Source organism: Narcine bancroftii, chromosome 3 (assembly GCF_036971445.1).
Source record: "Narcine bancroftii isolate sNarBan1 chromosome 3, sNarBan1.hap1, whole genome shotgun sequence".
Lineage (NCBI taxonomy): Eukaryota > Metazoa > Chordata > Chondrichthyes > Torpediniformes > Narcinidae > Narcine > Narcine bancroftii.
Genome location: NC_091471.1, coordinates 30,333,580 through 30,359,661, shown reverse-complemented (window position 1 = coordinate 30,359,661; position 26,082 = coordinate 30,333,580). Strand labels below are relative to the sequence as shown.

Here is a 26,082-nt window from a genome sequence, read left to right as displayed (position 1 = left end):
TATGACTGGAAAATTTACACGTGATTTTCATAATTAGCAGATCAAAATCCATAAAATAGTGTTCAGGAAGCAGAATCTTTGTGGTCCCAATGTATTGATCCCCAAGTGCATGTTGTTCTTGATTTATTCATATTCTCATGAAAAAAATTAGCACCGTAAACATAATTAAAAAGAAACATCTACCTGTACATCTGTGAGGACAGCTGCTGTTTCCAGATTTTTAATGTTGCTGCAGCACATGTTGGATCAAGTTCCTCATCATTTCTCCATGATGTTGGGGGTCCAGCAGATGGTGTTTCTTTTTTCACTGCTTCCTTAGTCTTTTGTATTAGTGGCTCCAATCCTGGAGTTACAGATAATGTAAATATTCTTCATAGTGCATGGGCATTTCATAACATCAAAAAATGAAAATAACAATCACCAATGTCTTCAAAAAATTATGCTTTTATTTCGAGTTAATTTGCTACATATGAGAAAATTCTGATTCATCAGCAAGGAAGTGCCTATTTATTAAAGACTGAACTCTGTCAGCATAAAACAAAGGCAGATAAACAATATTTATACAGAACATTAAGATTCAAATATAGTGCCAATGAAGTGGTTATACCAATGGAGTTTATTAAAACCACAAATATTTAATTAGATAGTTACCGTGACATGGAAAATGTGCAGAAATTGGTCAAAAAAGAAATTGTAAAACAGGATAATATTTTAAATACCAAAGTTGCTTGAGTAACATTTAATGGAGCATTGAACGATTCCTTCTTCAAATCCCTGATTAAATAAATAAATGCTCTGGCAGGAAAGTTCAAAGACCGAGTAGCTACTGGTCAGAATTCCCGGACCTACAGCAAGCCAGACCACTTCATCTAAACCAGTGGGACATTTGCCTTGCACTAAAATCATGAAAGAGGTTGGAAGAAACCTAGGGTTTGTACCTAATCAGTACTAGGCTGGAAACAAAAGTGCATAAAACACTCAGGTGTTAAGATTTCACATTTTGGATTTACGTACATACATGACATCACATACCACCCTGAGATTCTTTTTCCTGTGGGCGCAGGAGAATTACCACTAATAGATCGTGCAAAAAAAAACACAGCATATACAGTAAACAAATAAAGAATTATAAACAGATAACGAATGGACACAAACTGACTGTGCAATACAGAGAGATTTTTTTTAAAAATCAATAAAATGCACAAGAGTCCTTAAATGAGTCGATGATTGGCTTGTCAATGAGGAGTCTGATGGTAGCGGGGTAGCAGCTGTTCCTGTATGGGATGGGGCAAGTCAAGTGGCACCTATACCTCTTTCCTGATGGCAGCAGTGAGAACAGAGCATGTGCTGGGTGGTGTCCTTCTTTGATGTTTGTTTCAATTATTAATAAATAAATTATCAATTCAAATATTAAGGTTTCAAGATTAACTAACCAACTGTTGCAAACTATATCAGTGCACAAACTATGATTTTTTTTAGACCTTTTCAAAAGATCACTGCCCACTGAAAGAAGGCATATTGGAGGCAAATAATATTTCAAATCAATTAACTGCAAGACAGAATAATTAATAAAATGTTTCTATTCCAATAAAAAAAAACGACCTTAAGAGCCATGCAAGGTTTAATGTAGCCAAAAAAGATTTTAAACGGGGCTTCTGACAAGCCACCACTTGCCAGGTTGATCAAAAAAATAAAAGCCCATGGAATACACAGGAGAGTGGCAAACCTGATCCAGTTAGCTCACTGGCAGGAAGGACAGTGCTTGACTGGTATTTCTTGGACTAGATGGCCATTACTATTGAGATTCCACAAGGCTCAGTACCGAGCCTCTTCCTTTCGACGTTATTGATTTAAACATATGTAGAAGTAATAATAAAGATATTTTAGATTATACAAAATTGGTTTTTGAGGAGGAAATAGGCCATAAATTACAAGAGGATGTAGATGTTATAGTCAATCCCAAAAATTAATACATTTGAGAAAGTGTACTTGGAGATCATGTGATTCACCCCCTCCAGAGGGAACCTGATCAGAAACCACCACATCTGTCAATCAAGGTCGAGACCACCCATAGTGAGCACACACCTAGCAACTGGCTCCTTTAATCACTTCCCCTATTTTGGCCATACCTGAACCAGCCCTCAATGGCTGGCTGGGGGTAAAAAGCCCAACAGGAGCAGCTGAGTCTCTTTCCACATTCCCTCCCCACAGAGGACAAACTCAAGCTCCACTCCAGGTCACAAGCCAGATGACGCTGGAGAGTCAATTACAAGATGCATCCCAGTAAGGGATTGGGAGTCTTATTGTGGTGCCCACGTACGAATCAATCGTTGACGGGTACTGTTGTTGTCTTTTTGCTTTATTCTCTTGATTGCACTGTGTAGCCATTACACTGGTTGTTAGTTAGTTGCATCCAATGCGAGTGTGTGCTGCATGTGTCTTGTCTGATTGTGTCTGTGATTCCCTGCGGTGACTTTACCTTGCAGGCAAATAAAGATCTTTGTTACAATCACCTTGTGTTCAGAGTCATTGCTACTCGGACCTGCCAAATTTGTTCCTCACATCACAGAAGGTGCAATAAATGGCAGATGTGGAGAAAACGAGACACACCTCAGTGCTCTTTCAATGAGAGTAGATTGCATAAATAATGTGGTTCTGAGATGCAGTACAAAAGGGAGAAAATGAGGCTAGGACTGCACGCAACACTTGTAATGATTACTGCAGCTAATTCTGGTCATAATGCCATAGGAACAATGTGATTGCATGGGAAATTGTTCAGAGGATACTTTTTCAGATTACCAAGACTGGAAAACTGTATTGATGAGAAAAGACTGGATCCTTAATGGAGGCATGTAAAACCGAGGTAGCCAGAGAGAGTAAATAGGATAGGTGGCTGGTAACACTGGTGCCAGCAAAGTGACAGACAATGACCATTTCCAACAAGAGAACACAAGCACTGTACTTTCAATGGTATTACCATAATTGTGAGCCCCAACTATCAACATCTTGGGGGTCATCTATGAGCAGAAGCTCAATTTATGGCAAGAACATCAAATTAAAGGTTGGTTTTCTGGTGGCATGAAACTGCACCCTAAACAGGAGCATACACTACTCCAAACTCTTTTTGAAATGACTTGGTGTCTTTTTCTTGCACTTGCCTGACAAAGTATAGCTTCAACAAACTCCACCTAGCCAGAGAAAAGCAACCTGCTCCACCAATTCAAATATTAATTCCCCCAAACCATCAAGGCAGTGTTTTACGTCGATAAAATGTATTGTGGTTACTGGCCAGTCACTTCTACAGGATCTCCCAAAACTGTAACTTCTACCATCATGAAGTAGATAGTGAGCAGGCACATGGAGGACTATAACCTGCATGTTCCTCTCCATCATTCCAATTTGGAAGGGTATCATCGTCATTGAATCCAAATCCTGACACTCTCTATTCAACAGTACTCTGGAAGTTTCTTCACCAGAATGAGTGCAGTGGGTCAAGATGACAGCTCACCGCCAACCTTGAAGGGATTAGGGGCATGACAATAAAGACAGATCTTGCTGCAAAGCCCAGATCCCCCAAAGAATTAAAACAAAAGGAAGACCCATTTCTATAACAGAGGGAGCAAAACTTGGGAGCACAGATTTAAACTAGTTGATTGATGACAGAGGAAATGTGGAAGAGATTTGTGACCTGACAGGAGACAGGAGTCTGGAACGCACTGCCTCGTAGATGGGCAGAGGTAGAAAACCTTGACTAGTACTTGAAAATGTTTTTGAAAAGCCTTGACTTGCAGATCTATGGTGGAGCTCTCAAAAGATGGAATTAGGCAAGGTAGATCTTTCATCCCCAGGACAACCCTAATCAGCCAAAGGACTTCTTCTGTGCTGTTCATTTTCTATGCCTCTATACTGAGACTTTGATGAATGTATTTTGTTTCTAATTTGTCTTTAACCTTTCATTTTTGAAATGCAGGGTCAATGTTATAAATGTGACCTTATTCCAAAACTATAAAATGCTAAAAATCTTTTTTTTAAATTGCTCAGTGTCACCTATTTGCCTGAAGCAATAACATGGATAGAGTTAAAAAGATAAATCAATAGCAGGAAATGGCAAGGCAGGGCCTGTGGCTCAAAGCGAGGCCACTGAAGCTAACATTATTGATTTTAGCAAGTTCACCAGGACTTGTAATTAAAATGTAAATTTGAGAAAGAGATTATGTCCTGACAGAAATCTTCGGATTAGGGGGAAGATAAAGCGCCTCAGTGGTGCAGAGAGAGAGAAGGAAGGTTTCCTCAGCTGTGTGGCTTTACCCTTACTTTAACAACATTGGATCTGTTCTGAAGTTTAATTGGCAAATTGTTGAGACAGATAATAGAAACTGCTGATAGAAGTTGAATCATGGAAAGCTCCAATGAACTCCAATGCTCCTGGCTTTTAACTCTTTAGCCCCTGATTTCATTTAACTGCACAACGCAAGTTATTTGCAGCTATTTTAAACTTGATAATAAACATGATATTGGAGGTGAAGGGGAAAAATAAAACATCATTCGTTAAGTTTAAAAGGCAATTATTCCAATTCTTGAAATTTTTTTGGACACCCATTAAAGGACAACTGTGTACAGACCAATATTTCCTTGAATGCGGCTTTACCCACTTAATCCAATTTCATAGTTTTCTTCATTTCTTCAATACAAGAGGCAACAATTTGGTACACTGAATAAATGCCAGCTTTCGCACTAATCTCATTTAATAATATTCCCCAGTTATTTCACTATAATCCATCATTTGTCACATGCCCACCCACTCCTCAATTTTTCTGCTACCCACCTACGCTTGGAGTAATCTACAGTAGCCAACTGACCTACCAAGTCTGAGGCATGGAGAACGAAACTGTAGGACCTAGTACAAGTCTATATGGATTCAGGAAAAACGTGCAAACTCCACATAAGCCGCATCCAAACTCGGGAATGAACCTCGGATAGATTTAGACTGGAACTCTGCAGCACCTGGAGTGATTCATTCATTTTAATTTAAAAATGTTAATCTATTTGGTTTTCTGACATGTAAATGGTAAACATATCACAACAAAATTCATAACTATGGTGAGGAGACTGACAAGAAAAATAAAATTAAACTACATCAATTCGCAGGATGTGTTGCCTCAGCAACAAAGTCTCTTATTTTCTCTTCATTCTCATTCTGTATTTCAACAGATCAATATATCCCCTTTCTTTTTTATAAAAAAGGACCAATATGCCAGGAACATGTTTTTATGAGAAAACATTCCTGTGAAGGATATCAATGGGGCTATTACTGAATGATCACCCAGTTTTCTTATACAGAAATTCTAAAATTATGCTGAATATTGATAGATGCAATAAAAAGATAAATTATGAACATGCCCATGTTTGAAGAGACTACATTCTTTTAAGCAACAAATTCTACAAAAATTAATTTTGCTTTGATATATTAAATTTGAAAATTGTGTCCTGAAATAAGAGATATATTGTAATGTATACTTCCATTTTATTAATACTGTGAAAATTGTGTTTATAGTTGATTGTAACTTTCAACAGATTATTTTGCAGAAAACTTTGATCATAGGCAAACTTTCCTATCCATCAAACTTATGCGAAAGAAAATAGGGCAAGATGCTTGAAGGCAGACAGAGCCAAAACCAGCCAGCTACATGATAGCTGAAAATTCTCATGGAATCAGGACCAACTGGAGCTTTCATAGAGAGGTGAGATAAACATCTGTCAAGACAGTGGGGATGTCATTCACTGTTATTTTATTATCATCTGGTCATTATCAATACTGTAGTATGCAAATCATGTGCAATTTGGCTGCCGTTTTTCTTACTTTAGATGAGCAACTGTTCTTTATTTTACAAAAGTAATTTCAACAGTACCTTGTACAATGTAAACATTTTTAGAATGTTCGGAAAGGAATAAGAAAGATTCCATTCGAAGTAAAGTCTTTTCTATCAACATGTCCTTCAATCCATATCACAAGCAGATTAACTGATTATTGTGAAAACAAGCCACATGCAAATTGTTGCTGTACTTGCAACACGAGGTAGATTGGGCTTTGAAAATATTCAGTGGAATTCTTTTCTTTCTTTCTTTCTTTGGCTTGGCTTCGCGGACGAAGATTTATGGAGGGGGTAAAAAGTCCACGTCAGCTGCAGGCTCGTTTGTGGCTGACAAGTCCGATGCGGGACAGGCAGACACGATTGCAGCGGTTGCAAGGGAAAATTGGTTGGTTGGGGTTGGGTGTTGGGTTTTTCCTCCTTTGCCTTTTGTCAGTGAGGTGGGCTCTGCGGTCTTCTTCAAAGGAGGTTGCTGCCCGCCGAACTGTGAGGCGCCAAGATGCACGGTTTGAGGCGTTATCAGCCCACTGGCGGTGGTCAATGTGGCAGGCACCAAGAGATTTCTTTAGGCAGTCCTTGTACCTTTTCTTTGGTGCACCTCTGTCACGGTGGCCAGTGGAGAGCTCGCCATATAATACGATCTTGGGAAGGCGATGGTCCTCCATTCTGGAGACGTGACCCATCCAGCGCAGCTGGATCTTCATAAGCGTGGACTCGATGCTGTCGACCTCTGCCATCTCGAGTACTTTGACGTTAGGGGTGTAAGCGCTCCAATGGATGTTGAGGATGGAGCGGAGACAACGCTGGTGGAAGCGTTCTAGGAGCCGTAGGTGGTGCCGGTAGAGGACCCATGATTCGGAGCCGAACAGGAGTGTGGGTATGACAACGGCTCTGTATACGCTTATCTTTGTGAGGTTTTTCAGTTGGTTGTTTTTCCAGACTCTTTTGTGTAGTCTTCCAAAGGCGCTATTTGCCTTGGCGAGTCTGTTGTCTATCTCATTGTCGATCCTTGCATCTGATGAAATGGTGCAGCCGAGATAGGTAAACTGGTTGACCGTTTTGAGTTTTGTGTGCCCGATGGAGATGTGGGGGGGCTGGTAGTCATGGTGGGGAGCTGGCTGTGGTCTTTTTGATTCCGTACTTCAGCAGTAGCAAGATTAGGCTGAGAAACTGGCCCTCATTCATGATGTTAATTGAAAATTTATCCAAAAATCATTCTGGTTTAAAAAGTTGCAAAATTTTAGACAAAAAAAAGCTTATTAATCACCATTTTAGTAAAAAGACAGAAAACCAGATGTTAATTCCACATGAATATGCAAGTTTTTAAAAAAAACTTTTGGTAGAATAAAATTACAAAGGTAAATTTTGTAAATTATTTTAGCATCTTGTCACTTTAGTGTCCAATTGTTTAAAATTATATAGACAATTCCAATTAAATTTAGCACCCAGGGGTAAACCACAGAGATGCTTCAGCCTTTTATTTCCTTCTATTTCAAACAAACTAGTTATATTTTCCTTATTCCCAGTCATTGTGAAAGCTGCCAGAAATGGATTTAATGTCAAGACTGAGAGGATGGACTGATCAGTCCAGTTAAGGTTTTAGTTCCATAGAATCTTGGTCGAACTGTCACATATATTTTGATCCATTCTAAATATACAACTGGCATGAATTTTAAGGAGTATACCCAGTTAAAAAAAATGGTGGCATTGCTATAACGGCAGTGCTGCTTCTGATGTGGCCCCAAGAGACACAGCACTGCTCCGCAGGGTCATACCGCCTGGTCATAATGATGATGGCACCATACAGGCAGTAAACAGCCCGTTAAAGGAGCTGATGGTGTTTTTTGTTAATTCCGCAACCATGGAGGTCTGTGCCCAAGATGGCTGCGCCTGTGCTGGGCAGCGTACCATGAGGGGTTGCAGACTAGCGCAGGGCACCAGAAACGAAGAGAGTATCCACGGTTGAGAAGAAGAAACAAAGGGGACAACCCTACAGGACAGTGACCACACCTATAGACTAGCAAGGGGCTCACCGGCTGAAGGACCCATGCAGGCTGCAAGCGACTGTCTCATAGGAACCAGGTATCAGAACCAAGATTAGCAAGGGTCTTGAAAGCAAGAAGAACTCTTAATGGGGCTCTGGCACTGAAGAGATCCTGATCATATCAGAGGTTTAGATCTGGAGTTCAGGTTGCCGATGATTTGAATTCTGCCGGCCTGGAGAGGCTGCGGGTGCATTGGAGGAGAATCCACAGGAGACTCAGTGTCTCTGAAGGGACGCTCTTTTGTTTCTCTTTTTCTCATTGTTTGGGGCACTGGGCAATCCTCACTTTGCCTTACCGCAGACAATAGTTGAAGTACATCATGTATATTACATTTTTATGTATTATTGGGTGGGACGATTGGCATAGCAATTAACGCAAAGCCTTTACAGTGGCAGCCAATCGGGAATGGGGTTTGAATCCCGCGGTGTCTGTAAGGAGTTTGTAAGTTCTCCCCATACCTGCGTGGGTTTCCCCTGGGCGCTCCAGTTGCCTCCCACCATTCAAAACGTAGGTTAATTGGGCGGCATGGACTTGTGGGCCGAAATGGCCTGTTACCGTGCTGTAGGTTTAAATTTTTTTTTTTTAATTAAAATTTTTTATGTGAAAATATAAGGAACCTTTGAAGTATACTCCTAAATTATGCTATTATTTAAAGAAAATGCTCCAGAATAGGTTGACAAAGCCAATATAAATTTATATCATAAATACATCAACTGATAGTTCCCAAACCATTAATTGCACAAGTTTTGAAATTTGCATATCTCCACTCTATAAAGCGTGCTTGCATCGTGAGGTTTTTTTTAAAAAGAATTGGGAGGAAAGACCTGGAAACACTGGAGTTGGGATATAATGTACAAAGTATGATGAGCTTTGAGGGGATGTGAACCTGGGACAGGAGGAAATTTAACATTCAGGAGGTAGAAAGTTACGAAATCCTTACTGGGGAAAGTATCAGGAAAGGTTTTGGTCCATTCACAAATAAGTGTGCAAATAACTCAATGACAGCTTTCTCAGTCATCAGTGGACAGATTAATCACACAGCTGATCACCTTATTGTTTAATAACAGGGTTTGTTTACTTAGCTGTGGGAGAGATTGCAGAGGACTGGCAGCTAGCAGCTGCATAAACTCACCATACTCCTCCCGAAGGTCCTCCTGAATGTGTGGCTCATAACCTTCCTTCTCAGGAACTTCAACAAAATCATCATCGTCGTCGCCATCCTCCTCCTCATCGGTTGCTTTCATCTGTCGAAGCAAATCAAAAGAAAACCTGTCACTATCGCTGACCTGTGAAACATCCTAATTATACTCTTTGGAAATGACAGGAGCACTTAACTTTCTCAGTGAATAAATGACAGCAATCAATCAAGTCTGAATAACAATGAGCTGCGGACCTGAAAATTATTTTTGGATAGAATCTACCCAGGAATTTATGAAAGGTGAAACACAACCCAAGGTTTAGGGTGTTATGGCTTTCAACTTGCACACTGCACATCAAACACTAAACAGAATTGATGTGTTTTAATTTTCTGAAAGGTAAAGTAGGAGGGGATTGTGTGCTATAATGCATAACATATAGAGCTTCTCTATTAGTCACACAAAATTTGACCATAATCAAGTGCCTCAAAAGTAATCTTCAGAAAATTGCAATCCTCTTTCCAAATAATTATGTATTTAATATTTAAAAAATAAATAGGAATCTGTCAGAAAAAATATTTTACAGTTAAATTGGGGCGAGAGTGAACCTTGCCACCATTTCATACTCCACCCATTTTCTGTACCAATTTTTTTTATAAAATGGGATGTCAATTTCCAATTGCTGATTTTGTGCTGCTCCGAAGCTAAATTTGTATCCCCCATTGTGCACGGTCACCTCCAAACAACTCAAACAATGTTTGAAAGTAATATTTCTTATGTGGCTTTAGTAAATGTAATTATATACAAACACCAGATCAGTGGATCACATATTAATTAAAGTAGAAAGCAAGAATTCTTTAATGCCAACTCTGAATGCATTAATACTCCATTGACCAAAAATATCTTCCACCTAGGTTGTATTCAAGATGGGATGAATAAACCAAAATATCCAAATTAAATTTAAAAGATCATCATATCACTGCTACATAAACATTTCCAAATTTTGTCTAATAATCCAAGAATAAGGGATCATTCTCAGTATTCAAATGGTTGAACAAATTTGCTTTCTTTTTTTGTTTTGTGCAAAATCTTAATAGAATCATAAAATAAATTCTCCATGGTCTAATTAATTTGGGAGGCAATCTCAATTACTTCCCACCCAGGAAATCAGATTTTTTCTTAAATAAGTGTCTGTTACACTCTAAAAAAAATGATGTTATAAGGCATCCTTAGACAAGTGAACTCAAAACTTCATTTGTCATTCTGTAAGCTTGATGGCTATGCATTTAAAAACCCATTCTATCTTATAAACTAAAAATTAAATGTACTCAGCTGTGATAGTCGTCATTGCATCTGCTATTTATATGCTAATATCTTTTCTGGAAGGTCCTGCAAATTATAGCACTCCAATAAGTCAGGTGCATCTAGCCTTAGGCTCCAACCATGCAATAAAAAAATTGCACAATATTTTGAAAGACTGTGGCAAAGACTTAAAACAACAATCAACTTTGATTGTTGCTCACCTATGCTTTCAACTTGTGTCTGAGGTTGATAGAGATGCTGGTGACTGACAAATAATTAGCCAATAACAAATGAGAAAGAGTGTACAATCAGAGTACACAAGGGAATGTTTTGACAGCCAGGCAAAGCCAAGAGCTGGAAAGAATGCTGACATCAAGATACACGCATACCTCTGAGGTGTTAAGGTATTTATTTAATAGAAAAACTCAAAATATTTTAAGCTATTTTCAAGTTTCAGGCAATAGTCATCCCTTTTTTAGGAATAATTGCTCTAGAATGCAAGTTCAGAGATTAGCTTGAAATTTACAGCCGTTTTACCAGAGAGCAATGAAAGCTTTAATAACTAACCAAAGTGGGCCAGCATCAAGGCTTTTCTGATGGATGGATGGAGAACTCGTTTTAATTCAGTTTTTAAACCTGCAACCCTAAAATGCATCCAAACCAACCCACACAATCATTGCAATTTTTCAGAGAAAGCATTCTGATCTCCTTGGAAACATATTTCAAGTTTCTCTTCCTGTACTTTAAAACTTAATTCCCCAATGTGGTATGATAGAAAACCGATTACATTGCTGGATTAATAAACATAACTGGTCAGGATGATAACTGGTCGAATGATCGGGAGAGACAAGAGTTCAAGTTTTCCCATGATATCTAGGAAATTTAAAGCCTGCTAATTGATTAAATAAATCTCAAACTGATCTACCAGACTGTTGTCAAGGCTATCTGGTTCATTACAGGCCTTTAGTGCTTGCCTTTCCTGACTCCAGTTCCACAGCAATGTTGATGATCTACAACTGATGTCTGGAACGGCTGGTCAAACTAATCAGTTCATGGTCCGTAGTGATTTCGAGCGCCAATATCAGAAGAGTGATGTCATTTATAGAAGTATGAAGAAAGCTCACTTTTCTTTTAATTTCTAACATGATCATTGATTTCACCTCTGGTCTTTGCTCCCTTCAGCTTTCAATCTTTACTTGCTATGAAAGATCACTTTCTGTCCCTATAATTTTGAAAAATATTAGAAGCAATAAATTTATGAAATAATGAAGTTTACGATTATGTTAAAGACCACACACATCAAATTTGGTTTTCTCAGGTGAAAATTGGATACACACACAATTTCCCCAGGAGACAAGCTTGGTTCCTCTCTCCACAAAAGATGCATAATTTGCTGACAATTTCTAACATTTGCAACTTTTTCCCCAAGAGACGTGGTTGCTTTACACCATTAAGGGATTAATAAAAACGTGAAATTGGTTGCAAAGTAGATAAACGAAAACATGCTGAAGAATATCACTTTCTGCTGAAGCATCAGGTACATTGGAAAGAAACACGTGAGGTCAGTTTCAGAGATTTATACAGTTGAGCAGTACTGGCAAATGAAGTAGTCAACCCTGGAAATATCATTGATAAGATGGATAAATTACAACAGAACGTTACCATTTTCAGTTTCAAGAGTAGGTCATCTGCAACTTCAGTTGAGGACATTTTGCTGGTATTCAAAGGAAAGAAATTGACGAAATGGGATTCTGACTTTCAGCGACAATGGGCAGACTTAGGTGACAAGTACACAGTTATGAAGCTTAAGGAAAATAACAGTAATTGGATTGATGGCTGACATTTTTGAGAGGGGGTTTAAAGCAAACAGGATAAGGAGAAATAAACAGTCACTGACGGCATCATCTCAAACTGGATTAACAGGGAAAGAGCTTGGTTTGATGGTGGCAGGGTCAGGGCAAGTGAACTTAAACTGCAGCAGATGTATTTTATGAACGAGATTAGCTTTACAGAAGATGCAAATCTTGGGCTAGGAAGGGGGATTAAGAAGAAGAGGTTGGATGCTGCATTGAGCATTTCCTACAGCACCTGGTGTTCCTGGGCGGTCTCCCCTCCATGTACTGACCAGGGAAGAAGATTGCCTAGCAACACCAGGTGCTGTAAGTTTCTGTGAGTGGCGTTGGACAAAGTGGTGACTCTTTGTCTGCCTTATGTAGACAAAAGTTAAAGAATTTCATGTGTGATACATTCTAAATGTAGTATTTTGTAACAATAATGGAACCATTTTTCAGAAGTGAAAAAGCATTAATTTTGAACCACCGATAAAGCCCACAGTGGATGAAGCAAATCACCTCACTCAGAAAAATTTTACAATTTTTAAATAGATTTTTGGGAAATTTTCTGCCTTATAAACTCTTGTACTTTCATTTTTTTGAAAAAAGTAGGAAATTGTCTGAAACAGTGTTTTTAAATCACTTTCTAACAAAGCCTAAAAGAAATCATATAAACATCACAAAAGCAAAAAGAGATTGTAGATGCTAGATCTCAAGTTATAAACAGAACAATGGATGAACTGAATAGGTATATAATAGCATTTGTGAAGGCAAAAGAAGCAGGTCAAGTCATTTTTATGAACATCACAACAGGGGTTACACTGATCCCTTCAGAACACCTCTGGCCATGGGTCTCGGCTAGAAAAACTGTTCCACTACTACCAAACCTCTTCAATTACAAATCTAAATTATCAATTCACCGTGGATCAAATACATCTACCTTCACAATCAGCTATCCATGAGACTCTCAAACACTTTACTGAAATCCATGTGAACAACATCTACTGCCCTGCACTCATCAACCACCTTTGTCATCTCATCAAAAAAGTCAAATTGGCAAGGCATGACCTGCTCTACACAAAGCCATGCTTTCTGTCCCCAACCTGGCTGCTTTTTCAAATGCACATAGATCAATTTTAATAGATCCCCTACTACTCACCAGCCTCTTGTTTTGTAGATTATCTCCATTTCCCTTCTTGAACAAAGGTACAAATTGGAACAAAGAGAGAGAAAAAAAAACTTGAGGGGGAAGTTGTTGACGGGTTGACACTACCGGCAGCCAACATAGGCTTGATGGGCCAAATGGCCTCTTTTGTTGACTAAACATCCATATGCTGATCTTCAGAGCAGTAGGAAGAATTGTCTCTGGGATAGATCACATATGCAAGGGATGGTAAGATGCTCTCTCAAGAAATATCTCAAATTCAGGTAATATTTGCAAACATTCAGAGATTGAGTTACAACGATGACTGATGGATAATGTAATTTCCAAAAGGTCAAAACAATGAAATCTACAAGCTTCCCAACATGGCCAATGCTAAGAAATTAAAGAATTAGAAGAAACAAAGAGTGACCACTTTATTAAGATAAAATCCCAATTCTGGCATCTGAAAGTGACTGTATTCATGTTCTTTTCTTCCCTTCTCCTGCATCTTCTTTCATCTTCTCTTCAGACTTGTCTCTTATTCATGAAGCATTGTTCCCAACTTTTATGCAGCTCCATCATCCCTATTTTCTTCCAATTTCTCCTATCCTTCACTCCAACACTTAACTTCCTTTTTGTCCCCTACTTTCATTCCTTCTCCCTCAATAACTTCTACAGCATCAAAAGCATACTTGTTGGGTACATCACAAGGAGCTGCTTTGCTCAAGATTGGAAGGTAGTGAATGCAACTCAGAACCAAGTAAACTCTCCTCGCCTCCATCTACATCTTCCCTTGCCTAGAAAAGGGAGACAACATACTAAAAAATCTATCACACCCCAGACACACTCTCTTTTCCCTCTTTCCATCAGGGAGAAGGCTTAAGAGTGTGAAAGATTTCTTCCCTGCAGCCATCAGGATCCTTGATGAATCCCACAACAGGGCTCTCATGCTGACCTTGTGCGGCGCTAATTAATCTTCCTTTTCATTGTGATCCCATATTCTGCAAACAGCGCTCTTTACATGGCTGTATGAATGTTAGAGATGATCTGTTAGATTGTTCACTGAAGACCTCTTTTCACTGAACTTGCTGACAAATAAACTTTTCCTTGACCTGAACTAACACATTGACTATATTCAGCACTCGGTTATGGAAAAAAATCAAGCTTGATTACTCATTTTAAATTTCAGTGCAAGTTTTCAAGCCTTGCATAGAAACCTCAACCAATGATATAATATATTGGAAAGATGCAAGATTGTGCAATTCAGTGAGAAATCTATTTTAATAAGTTCTAAGTTACAACGATGACTGATGCATAATGTAATTTCCAAAAGGTTCTTGAAACGTTAAGATGGTCACTCCCAATGAAAATGGATAGCCACATTCATATGGACAACAAAGCACCACTGAAAATTAAATTCCTTCCTCTTCAGTCAAGGTTTCCAGACATTTTTTTCCGAGTAAATAGAGCAGCTTTCTCTCACAACCAGGCTAATGCATCAAAGATGGTTGGGAACAGCCTATTTTCATGACTTCCAGCAACATGGTGATCAGGATGTTAGCAACATCACCCACAATCAAGAATTTCACCAGTTTGTTAGATAAGAGACTGCATTATTTTTCCAGCATAGCTACAGAAACATACATAATTTCAATAAAATAGACCATGTATTGAAGATTGCATTACAAATTTTCCTGTATTTTTAGACGACTCAAATTTATATTCTGAAGAATTGTTCTTTTCGATGAATAGTAATTCAGCATAGCTTTGTTTTAAGTAAGAGTAGCACTTTAAATGAGTTTAAAATAATTCTATTTTGATGAAGATGGCCAGTAACTATTGCCATATCTTATTCTGAGGAAAGGAAAACTGTCCAGCAGAAAATAATCAAAATACCAATAAAAACTTGATGCTAAATCACCAATGAAGTATTGGCATCATCTGTTCTGTCGTGTTTTTTCTAGCAAATGATGCTTAAATGGTTTCTCTTCAGTGAACCAACACAGAGCACAACCTCCCTCTGCTGGGCTGTATGGGAGTAGTCCAAGTTGAAAAACCTGAAGCATTCTCAGGTATTCATTCCCATTATGAACAACACCTTACAAATAGAGCTCATCAGGGAAAGCAAATATGGTTCTTTATTAAATACCCAAAGCTGTGATTTCAACATTTTTATTGAAGTAGCATTTCTCTTGACTTTATCATTAAAAAAATTTGTTATTGTTGAAAAATTACCAGCTAAGAGATCATGGAGAAATTGCCTTTGGATGTTTAAAACCTGCCCATTGCTGGATTTAAGATGGTATGCATTCAATTTAAACTTTCTTAGAAATGGAATACTGCGTTTTAAACTAATTATAATGTATTGTGCTCAATCCCTGCATATTTTCAGTTTCAGTGGGGTGTGACTCTCTGTGAGCACTGATCGATCACAGTACTACAGCTCAAGTAAGTGAGGTGCACACCTAATCTGTGACTCCTGCAATGATGTCCACAGTAGTGACCTGGCATGAAGCAATGCCTGGGACTTGGACCAAGAGAGAGAGAGAGAGAAAAATGTGGCACGCATTGATGTTTATACTGTTCTGAACTGGCATCTGACCCAATTATGACCCTGAATCATTTATATGAGCCAATGGAAAGGTTTACACTAATGGGCAGCCAGAGTCTAACCTTGATTGACAGGTGATGCGATTTCCGAATAGGTTTCAGACAGGGAGGTTCTTCCACAATCAATACCAACACAGCATTAAAGAAACCACCTCCCATCTTGCTGATTATATTAGCTGGTGGTGTATTGAACAACAAGGATAATGACACATTTCTGATGAACATGCAGGCTGGTGAAAAGGGTGGACATGTGGGAGATTAAATTTAATGCCAAAGGCCTAGAAGGCAGTTTTTATAAAAATGTACAGAAACTGATGCTTCCAAATTAATGATGCAAAATACAAAACCAAGGACGTTATGGCAAACTTTTAGAAAACAAGAGAGTGTAGCAGGCGCTACAGCAGAGAGAGGAAGAATGACACACACTTGATGTAACTGCAGTCAAGACTGTTTTTATTGCTCTCCCTGTCCTTGCTTATATAGGCCCAGTTTCCCGCCACTGAGCCCAGTTTTCCCACCATTGTCAGCGGAAGTGATGTCACCAGCATGCTGTCAGCGTTACTGCAATGTCTGCTGTTTCCCGCCATGCGGGCTGTCAGCTGGGAAGAAAGGCCTTTAGCCCGCATGGGCTTTGTGAGATCGCCGTGTTCGTCCGGGATTTTGTGTATTGGGTCGCCTCCCGGGTAGCGGGCCGCTATAAGAATACTGAATTCAGCTTCAATATAATTCCAAAAGAGCACTGCATTCCATGCTCACAATGTGGACACCTCTACACTGCAGAAACCAAATCCAGATTGGGCAATGTTTTACAGAATCCCTCCGTTCACTTGGTAAGGATGATCCTGTGCATACAGATGTTTATCACTTTAATTGTGATCCAGCTTCCACTCTGACCACTACCTTCATGACCCCCAATGGCATCCACCACAAATTCAAGGACCAGAATCTCATCTTCCACCGGCAAAAGTTGCAGTCCCTGGGAGAGAATACTGTTCCGTTAATAACTTTGGTTGGCTTCTAGTCATAGACATTCCCTCTGTTTCTAAACCTCCACTCTGACAACATAAACAAGCAGTTTTCTAGTTTTTTTTCCTTGGAAAAAAAAGTCTTGAAATGTTTCACTGCCCACAGAGGTTGCTTGAACTTTGAGCACTTCTAGTACTTTGAGTTTATGAAGTGAGATGTACTGGTTATCAGGCAAGTTTAATCATGGCTTCCAATAGAGAACTAGTTCAATACTTAAAAGGAATAGCAGGGATGAAAAGAAATCATGGGAGAATGGAACTAGCTAGATTGCTTAGAGAGCTAGTATCAACTTGAAATGTTAAATGGCTGTATGATTCTAAATACGAAAACCAAACTTGCATCTTCCTGGACCTTGCGATATGTCAAAACATATTTGATTCAACAGGGTATCACTGGATATTATCGCTTCAACAAAAATAAATAAATAAATAGGAATGCAAGTTCCCACAAAAAGTAATGGATAATGATCAATAATGATATTGTACAGATTACTAGGATTTTATCAACTCAATTGTTCTTCAAGTGTTGCCACTGAATCATTTACTTTCACCTATGAGTGCAGATGGGCTTCAATTTAATCGTTCATTTGAGATTCCAGTAACACACCACAGTGGGATAACCAGCCTAATTTTTTTCTGTTGAAGTAGTTTTAGGAATGAGTCTTGAATACTTAGAATGTGAGAGTGGACACAACTGAGGTGCTATAAAACAGCTCCTTCCAAGTGTAGTCAACATACATTTCTAATTGCCATGTACATGGGAGTAACCAAACAAATCATTCAGTTACTTTTCAGAAATATAAAGGACAACCAATAAATTTCCTTATTAGCAAGAATAAATAGACAAAGAATATTCTAACTTTCTTTCAGGGTGAACTTCAGTCTGAACATAACTTTGAAACTTGAATATATGGTGCATAATGGTTTTTACAGACAGTATGGCTGTAGTTTACTGAACATTTTCAAAGCAGCAATGTTGCTTTCCCATGCAAATAGAAAGAATAAATGATATGATCTTTTGGACCCCAGCTATTTTTAACCTTTCATAATATAGGTAAACTACAGTACAAACCAGCTGGAGGTTGATGATAAAACCAGTGCTGGAAAACCAGGATACGGAGTATATGCGCTTGTTGATAATCCCTGAAAATTGGGACACAGAGTCTAAAGGGTTAAAATCTCTGGAATACTCACCACTTTTCGGAGTCTTTTGGTGTAACTAATGTTCATCTCATCATGCTTTTTCAGTGCTCCATCCATTGCTCTTTTTAAGTCAATGGCACGTCTTAATCGGGCATCACTAATACCAGCTTTAGTGAATGTCTGCAACAAAATTCCAAAGCAAGCTCATTTCAGTGACCGTTTTAGAGAAAACTGCAGTAAAATGAAAACATTGAAAACCAACACCCATCAATTCAACATCTTGCCTTTTGCATTCTTCACATGGGTATGGATACAAGAGAAAACTTGATCTGCCCACAGCTAACCTAATCTGAACTTTAGGCTGCAATGATTAGTATAGCTATTCAAATCCGGTGCTGTAAGTACATTCTCTCTGTGTCAGTGTGGGCTTCCACCAAGTGCTCAGGTTTCCTACTCAGGTTGTGCTTTGTACTTAGGAGCTGTTTGAATACGGTTATGAGAAATGGCAGTGATGTCTCCCAGTATGAAGAGCTGGTTGATGCCGCAAGCCATTGGGGTGACTCTCTTAAAGTGTCTCCTTATCCGTACTTAGTAAGAATTACCCTGGTCAGATGCATTATCTGTAAACTTGGGGAAGGGGGATTAATTATCCATAATGTTATTGTTTGTCTTTTTGGCGGCAGATGCAGCGACAGTTAAATGTTTTCAAAGAATATGACTGAAAATAAAGTAAAACGTTTTAAGGTTTATATATTTACGCAAGTGAAGTTTGTTCAGTGTCAGTACAGAATAGTATTTTTGTCTTTTAAACTGTTTATTCTTAATGCAGGACGCATTAAGAGTACGTCATAAACAACCGGAAAATACACTTTTCCAGCATCTGCCAATCTCGATAGGTGCCTGATATCTGAAGTTTTACTGTATGCAATTTGTAAATTTTATCTTGGTGGCTGGAACACAAGTCCCGAAACCTATTATGTAGATTATGACAACTTAGTGGCTTCTTTGCACAAAAATAATAACCTCATCGGAATGACACAAGATAGATTATTCATACCTGAATCCAATACTGTACAGTCGGAAGATATTTATTATTGATCAATCTTTGGAAGTCCTTTATATTGTTAATTACAGCGCTATTGTCTTCATCTTCTTTGATCTTTAAATCTTCAAACAGGCAAAATATTCCAAATGGGTATAATTTATTTTCAAATTAAACTTCATTGTGCAGTTGACAACATAACTAAAACATTTGAAACATAAAATATCAGCGGACAAATAATTTAGAGTTACACAGGTCTTTCGGCCCATCATCTCCATGCTGACCATAAACACTCATTCTACCCAAATCCAATAAAGTTCTTGCCCCTCCCTCAATCCTAAACAACCACTAACACAACAAGCCCCGAATGTACAATATAACTGTCCAAGTTGCACTTCTTCAGAATGTGGAAAGAAACCAGATTTTTTTCCACCTTGACCTGGAGAATAATGTAATTTCCACACAGCCATCAGTTTATTTCTAGAGCCAAGTGTATTTTTGTCTCAAATGTTCCAACTGCTCACCAGTCTCTGTATTTATAGATATTTTGGCATCCTTTCTCCATTTGCCTTTCACCACCTTGCACCTCTGCCAATTTGACCCAAGAGCCAGGAAGAATACAGTTCGGAGTTAAAATTCATCTGCAAGATCTAATCCTGACACCCAAGCAAATTTACTTTGAATGCTGATTTACAAAAGCTAGTACTTAGTGCATCTTTCAGCTCTTAATTAAGACATCAAAAATCAGATAATCTAGCGAAAATAATTAAAAATAAAAAAAATTCAGGGAGAATTAAGTAAAAATCTATTTAAATCTGATCAACACGAGGAAACAAATCATAGGCTTGACATTTGAAATAATTTATGATCGGCATTCCTTTCATTTTTAATTTTTGGAGATACAGCACAGTTACAGGCCCTTCTGGCCCACGAACTTATGCCTCCAAATACACCAATTAAACTACAAACCCCGAATGTTCTTAAAATGTGAGAAGAAACCAGAGCATAAAGAGGAAAGCTACGCAGGCCATGGGGAGAATGTATAAATTCCTTGCAGACAGTGCTGGATTCGAACCCTCCTTGCTGGTGACATCCCGCTAAATGCTTCGCTACATGTCTTAACATAATAAAAAGTAAACTGCTAACATTACACTTATCACTACAAAAATTCAGTAGCAGTGCCCATGGAGAAAGATGGACAAATCAATCTCAACCATTCTTGCACTCAATTACCTTTCCAAATGCCACAAAATATGCCCTAACTAGACTGCAGTCCCATCTCTCGTATTTATTGCTTTAATGCAGTAAATGGTAAAACAAGGCACGTGGTATGTATTTGTAGCCAGATTGTAATATTTTACCCACCCCAAGAGATACAAGTGTGAACCCACAAGACATAGGAGCAGAAATATTCAGCCCATTGAATCTGCCTTGCTGTTCAATCATGAGCTGAACCATTTTACCCCATCAGCTCTATGCACGGCCTTCTCTCCATAATCTTTGGTGTCTTGGCTAATGAAGAACCTATCAATTTCTTAAATGGGGAAATTAGTCTCTGATCCATGTGATAACTGACAGAAAACTGCTGCAGATTTTCTCTCAGATAGCAAAATGTTTTGTTAATAAAATGATTTAAATATTACTAAACTATTAAAATAGAACAAAACTCAATCCAGTATCCTGGGACTTCAGTATCGCTGGACTTGCAGATTTTTAGGACTATGCATTGCCTCTTCCATTAACCCCCAAACACAAATTTATTTCACCTCTTTCAAAAAAGTGCACTGTAGTGTAATGAATTTTACAGACAAACAGGAGAGTTAAAAGGGAGAAGAAAATATACAAGCATTCAACACCCCAGCAATGGCTGCACACCCTTACGTACTTCTGACTCCTGATGTTTCAGATCCCAATCCACTCTCTGGATCCTGGCCTTGTCCATAATCCCACTTGTTGCCTAACATTCAGAACTAATGAGCATCAGGATTTCTGAACAAACAGATACTATATTATCAGGAATTAACTGCAACATTAGCTTGAATGATAATGCAATAAACAGTGATATTTACTTGCCTGTATGAATTTCTAAATTGAGAGAATATTTATGTGAAAGAAGCCCATGATTTCTGATAAATGTTTCTTCGTTGTTTTCAAGTTGTTCACTTTCACTTTCTTCACTTTGACTAAGATCATCTTGGTCTTCATCTGATTCTTGCTCTTCAGGAGATCCGTCCAACAAAGGCAGTGGGTCCAGCTCCTTACTACTGCAGGGCTGCTCATCTTCATAATAATCAAAAGTCTTTCGGTGGTCCTCTCTCTGCCTTCTGGTTGTAGAGCTGTCATCATCTATTTTATCAGGTGATTCTTGTTTGTACTGAGAGCTCATATCACTGCAGGAGAACTCAGAAAGATGGGGCAGTAGTAATTTGAAGCACGTCTCCAGTTCTGTTAAAGTGTTCTGAATTTCTTCTGACATCTCTGTTTCAAATGCAGAATAAATGGGGTTAAAAATAACAGCCAGTAGCATACCAAAGAAACACATCCAAGATGAAAAAAAGTAATCAAACTGCATCACAAAAAACTTACAAATAGCTGTTAAAAGATTATTCAACCCAATGAGATTGTGTCAACGCTATCCAAGGATAATTTAACTCAACCCATATGTTAATTTTCTTTGCAGGCCCCTGCAAAGATTAGATCAATGCCTCATACCTTCATCAAGAGCAAGTTACTTCTATTTCTCCAAGAACAGGTTGAAGCATATACCAGTAGAATTAGAGCAATGTGCATTATTTTCTGACCCTCAGAGTCCTTTCCAATAACTTCTGACAGGATAGGAATTGGGTTTATTCACATTTTATAGATAAATAAACAGCCCATTTCTGTTATCAAGCCTCAATGACAGCAATGGGATCAAGGCATCTAATACAGAGTGTCATTTGCAAGGTGAATAGTGGGTAGAAAAAATCTAATGCCATTGCCCCAGTTTAAGACCAAAGATGCCAATAGATGGCAAATCCAACATTAAACTTTGTCAGCAAGAACATACAAATGTCATGGAGTCAAACCTTTTTGCCCATCTACACTCATTCCGTTTGTATGAATTAGATTCATATCCTTTTATGCTTTTTCTATTCAAGTGTCAGCTTAAATGCCTAATAAATGCAATGGTTTTATCTGATTCAAGCACTTCCTTTTCAGTGTGTTGCAGATACCAACAAATGTGTGAAAAAAAATCCCCTCTGATCTCCTTTAAATTTCCTTTCTCTCACCTTAAACTCTTATTTATGATATCTTTACCATGGAAGAATTATTTTTGATTGTCAACCCTATTTAAGTTTCTCATAATTTTATTTACCTCCATCAACACTTCTCAACCGCCATTACTTTGAGGGGAAAAAAAGCCAATCTCTCCCCATAACTAATATTTTCCAATCCATTCATTACCCTATCAATCTCCTCTGCAGATTCTAAATTTTAACTAATTCTTCTTACTTGCGTTTCAGTTCAAACCTTAACCATGCCAACCTGATACAAAATACAGTACAGGTACACAATCCTTTATCCAGACATCTAAAATCCGGAAAGCTCCAAAAACTGGCATTTTTTACTGGTGCTGGTACAGTGGAGGGAGGGGGGAGAGAGAGAGAAAGAGACAGCAGTGTGACTCGGTTGGACGGAGGGGGGGGGCAGAGACGGCAGCACAATTCGGGTGGGTGAGGGGGGAGAGAGACGGCAGCGCGACTCAGGTGGATGAGGGGGGGAGAGAGATGGCAGCGCGACTCGGCTGGGTGAGGGGGGAGAGAGACGGCAGCGCGATTCGGGGGGGACGAGAGACGGCACCGCGACTCGAGTGGGCGGGGGGGGCGAGAGACAACAGTGCAACTCGGGTGGGTGGGGGGAGAGAGATGGCTGCACAACTCGGGTGGGGAAGGGACACGGACGGCAGCGCAACTCGGGTGGGGAGAAGAGAGGGATGGCAGCGCGACTTGGGTGGGGATGGGAGAGAGGCGGCAGCACGACTCAGGTGGGGAGGGGAGAGAGGCGGCAGCACGACTCAGGTGGGGAGGGGAGAGAGGCGGCAGCACGACTCGGATAGGGAGGGGAGGGAGGCGGCAGCGCGACTCCGTTGGGGAGGGGAGAGAGGCGGAAGCGCGACTCCGTTGGGGAGGGGAGAGAGGCGGCAGCACAACTCGGGTGGGCGAGGGGGAGAGAGATGCCAATGCAACTGGAAGGGAGTGGATATGGCAGCACAATTTGGGTGGGCTTAAATCTGGGGCAGTTGGCTTTTGTTCTGAAATCTGGAAAAATCCGAAATTCAGAACACACTGTCCTCTAAGGGTTCCGGATAAAGGATTGTGTAGCTGTATATTATTCCGTTACCAAGGTAAAGATCTAGTAGTAATTTTCTGCAATTTAAACAATACTGCAAATCAAAACACCAGAGAATTTTTTGTGTTAAACATGTTACGGCTAATCAAGTGTACTGTACTCCAAATATCTTTAAGTTCATTCAATGCAGAGGACTAAGCACATCACCTAAACGGTTTGTTTCGACAAATTCTGTGCATAAATTTGTTTATCATGAACAAGTTTTATATTTTATGCAAAAGAACCAAACTATAATGGAATTAGTAGCAGACCTTTCATTTCTTCTTCCACTTTCAACACTCTCACTTTATTAATATTCTCCAGTCTTTTCAATCTCTCTTCCTCACGTTTTCTCTCAGCTTGAGTTCGAACCCGAACATCTTGGAAATCCACCTAAATGTGAAATGTTTGCAATTTTCAATCCATTAGTGCCCTTGAAAAGGTCGTGGTGAACAATTTTCATGAATTGTTCTGGTCCAACTCCCAACTGCAACTAGGGCTTCCACCTAGTAATATCCCACTCTTAAAAAAAGTTTCTTCCACTGCCCCCAGCTAAAATCATCTCCTCGAGTATTTGACATTTTTACCCTGGCAGAAAAAAACTTTTGCTACCTTATCTATATCTCTCATTATTTTTTTCAGAAACTCTATCAGGTGTCCTCTCAGCACTGCTCCAAAACAACTTCTACCCTCTAATCCAGGCAACCTGGTAAATCTGTGCTTTTTCCAGTAGGGCGATCAGAATTCCACCCAATATTCCAAGTGAAGCCTAACCAAAGTTTTCATGATCTGCAGTATGATTTCATATACTCAATGCCCTAACAGATGAAGGCATGCCATACACCTTCTTCACATCCCACTTGCGTGGCTACTTCAATGAAGCTATGAACCCAAAATTCCTCTGTACATCAAAAATTAAGAATCCTGCCATTAACTATATACTTTGCACTTGCATATAAAGTCAACTTACACAATGAACAATAAAATGGTGCAGTGAAGCAAACCAAAACATTAAAGAATTTCCCCTCTTAGAGCATCAAAAGAACATGTAATTTAATTTTAGAAAATAATTTTATAAAGAAATTCAGTCCCCGAGTACTTAACTTTCGGGAGGCCAAACCAAAATCTACTGATTTTTTCCATCAGTAGCACAAAAGAAATGTTAAAACTACATTTCTAGCCCCCTGCTCTACTCACTTTACACCTACAACTGTGTGACTCAGTACAACAGTAAGACCATCTACAAATTTGCGAATGATACCATGGCAGTGGGTTGTATAAAGATAAGTGATGAGTCAACATATAGGAGGGAGATTGAAAACTTGGCTAAATGGTGCACCAACAACAGCCTTGCATTCACTGACACCAACATGAAGGAGCTGATTGTTGACTTCAAGAAGGGAAAGCCAGAGGTATACAATCCAATAATTAATGGAGGAGAGGGTGAGCAAATTTAAGTTCTTGGGAGTCACTATCTCGGAGGATCTTTTCTGGAATGAACACACTAATGGCATCGTGAAGAAAGCACGTCAGCACCGCTACTTCCTCAAGAGTTTGCAGAGGTTTGGTAATAACACCAGAAACAGGTTAGGACTTTATTCCCTTGAACATAGAAGAATGAGGGGAGATTTGATAGAGGTATTTAAAATTATGAGGGGTCTTGACAGAGTAAATGTAGATTCAGCTTTTTCTACTGAGGGTAGGTGAGATACAAACCAGAGGACATGGGTTAAGGGTGAAAGGGGAAAAGTTTAGGAGGTACATCAAGGGAAACCTTTTCACACGGAGAGTGGTAGGAGTGTGAAACAAGCTGCCAGTTGAAGTGGTGGATGCAAACTTAATTTTAACATTTAAGAAGAATTTGGACAGGTACATGGATGGGAAGGGTTTGGAGAGCAATGAACTGGGTGCAAGTCAGTGGGACTTGGCAGAAAAATAGTTTGGCACAGACTAGAAGGGCCAAAGGCAAATACATACTCACCTTTTTAATCTGTTTCAAGAAATGATAACCCAGCGAGAGTTTTTTGTAAGCATTTCCATATCTGTCTTGCCACTCTTGGACAGCTTTAACTGCCATTTCCTTCAATTTCTGAGCTGTTGCCTTTGGTGGAGGCAAAGGTTGTTCATAATCTGTTTCCATTGTTAATTCCAAGAATTCCTGGAAGTTTGAAACAAGCAGTGTTCGAAACTGATTTGAACGCATGAAGAGTTCATTTGCTATTTGGAAAGCAGATAAACGGATCTCTGCATGCTCTTGATTTAGTTGTCTCATAATTAAGTGATATGCATGTTTCACATACTCCTCAGATGACCTGCAAAATAAATACATTTTAATTTTACCTCTTGGGATTGAAGCCAAAGAAGTCAGATTAGGAGTGTATTGTGGAATTAAAGTAACAGCTCATTAGAAAATCAGTGTTCCATTGAATGGGAATCATTCTGCAAAGCAGTCACCCAAACTGTTTACATTTTCCAGTATGAGTTACAAACAACAAATGCGATGTAATAAATCGGAAGTGCAAATGAATTGAATGTTTCACCTGGTAACGATTGTTTTGGGCC

The 26,082-nt window shown here is 39.1% G+C and overlaps 1 protein-coding gene across 1 annotated transcript in view; it reads right to left on the bottom strand.

The window, feature by feature from the left end:
- The window catches only part of uvssa (UV-stimulated scaffold protein A), an 86,474-nt gene that overhangs the window by 30,815 nt on the left and 29,577 nt on the right, over positions 1–26,082 (bottom strand). The window contains exons 3-9 of the mRNA XM_069923053.1: positions 25,502–25,832; positions 23,793–23,913; positions 21,223–21,627; positions 19,165–19,274; positions 18,159–18,287; positions 9,048–9,159; positions 184–343 (exon numbers count right to left, since the gene is read on the bottom strand). Coding sequence (XP_069779154.1) covers positions 184–343; positions 9,048–9,159; positions 18,159–18,287; positions 19,165–19,274; positions 21,223–21,627; positions 23,793–23,913; positions 25,502–25,832 — 1,368 coding nt within the window. The remainder of the gene's footprint in view (positions 1–183; positions 344–9,047; positions 9,160–18,158; positions 18,288–19,164; positions 19,275–21,222; positions 21,628–23,792; positions 23,914–25,501; positions 25,833–26,082) is intronic.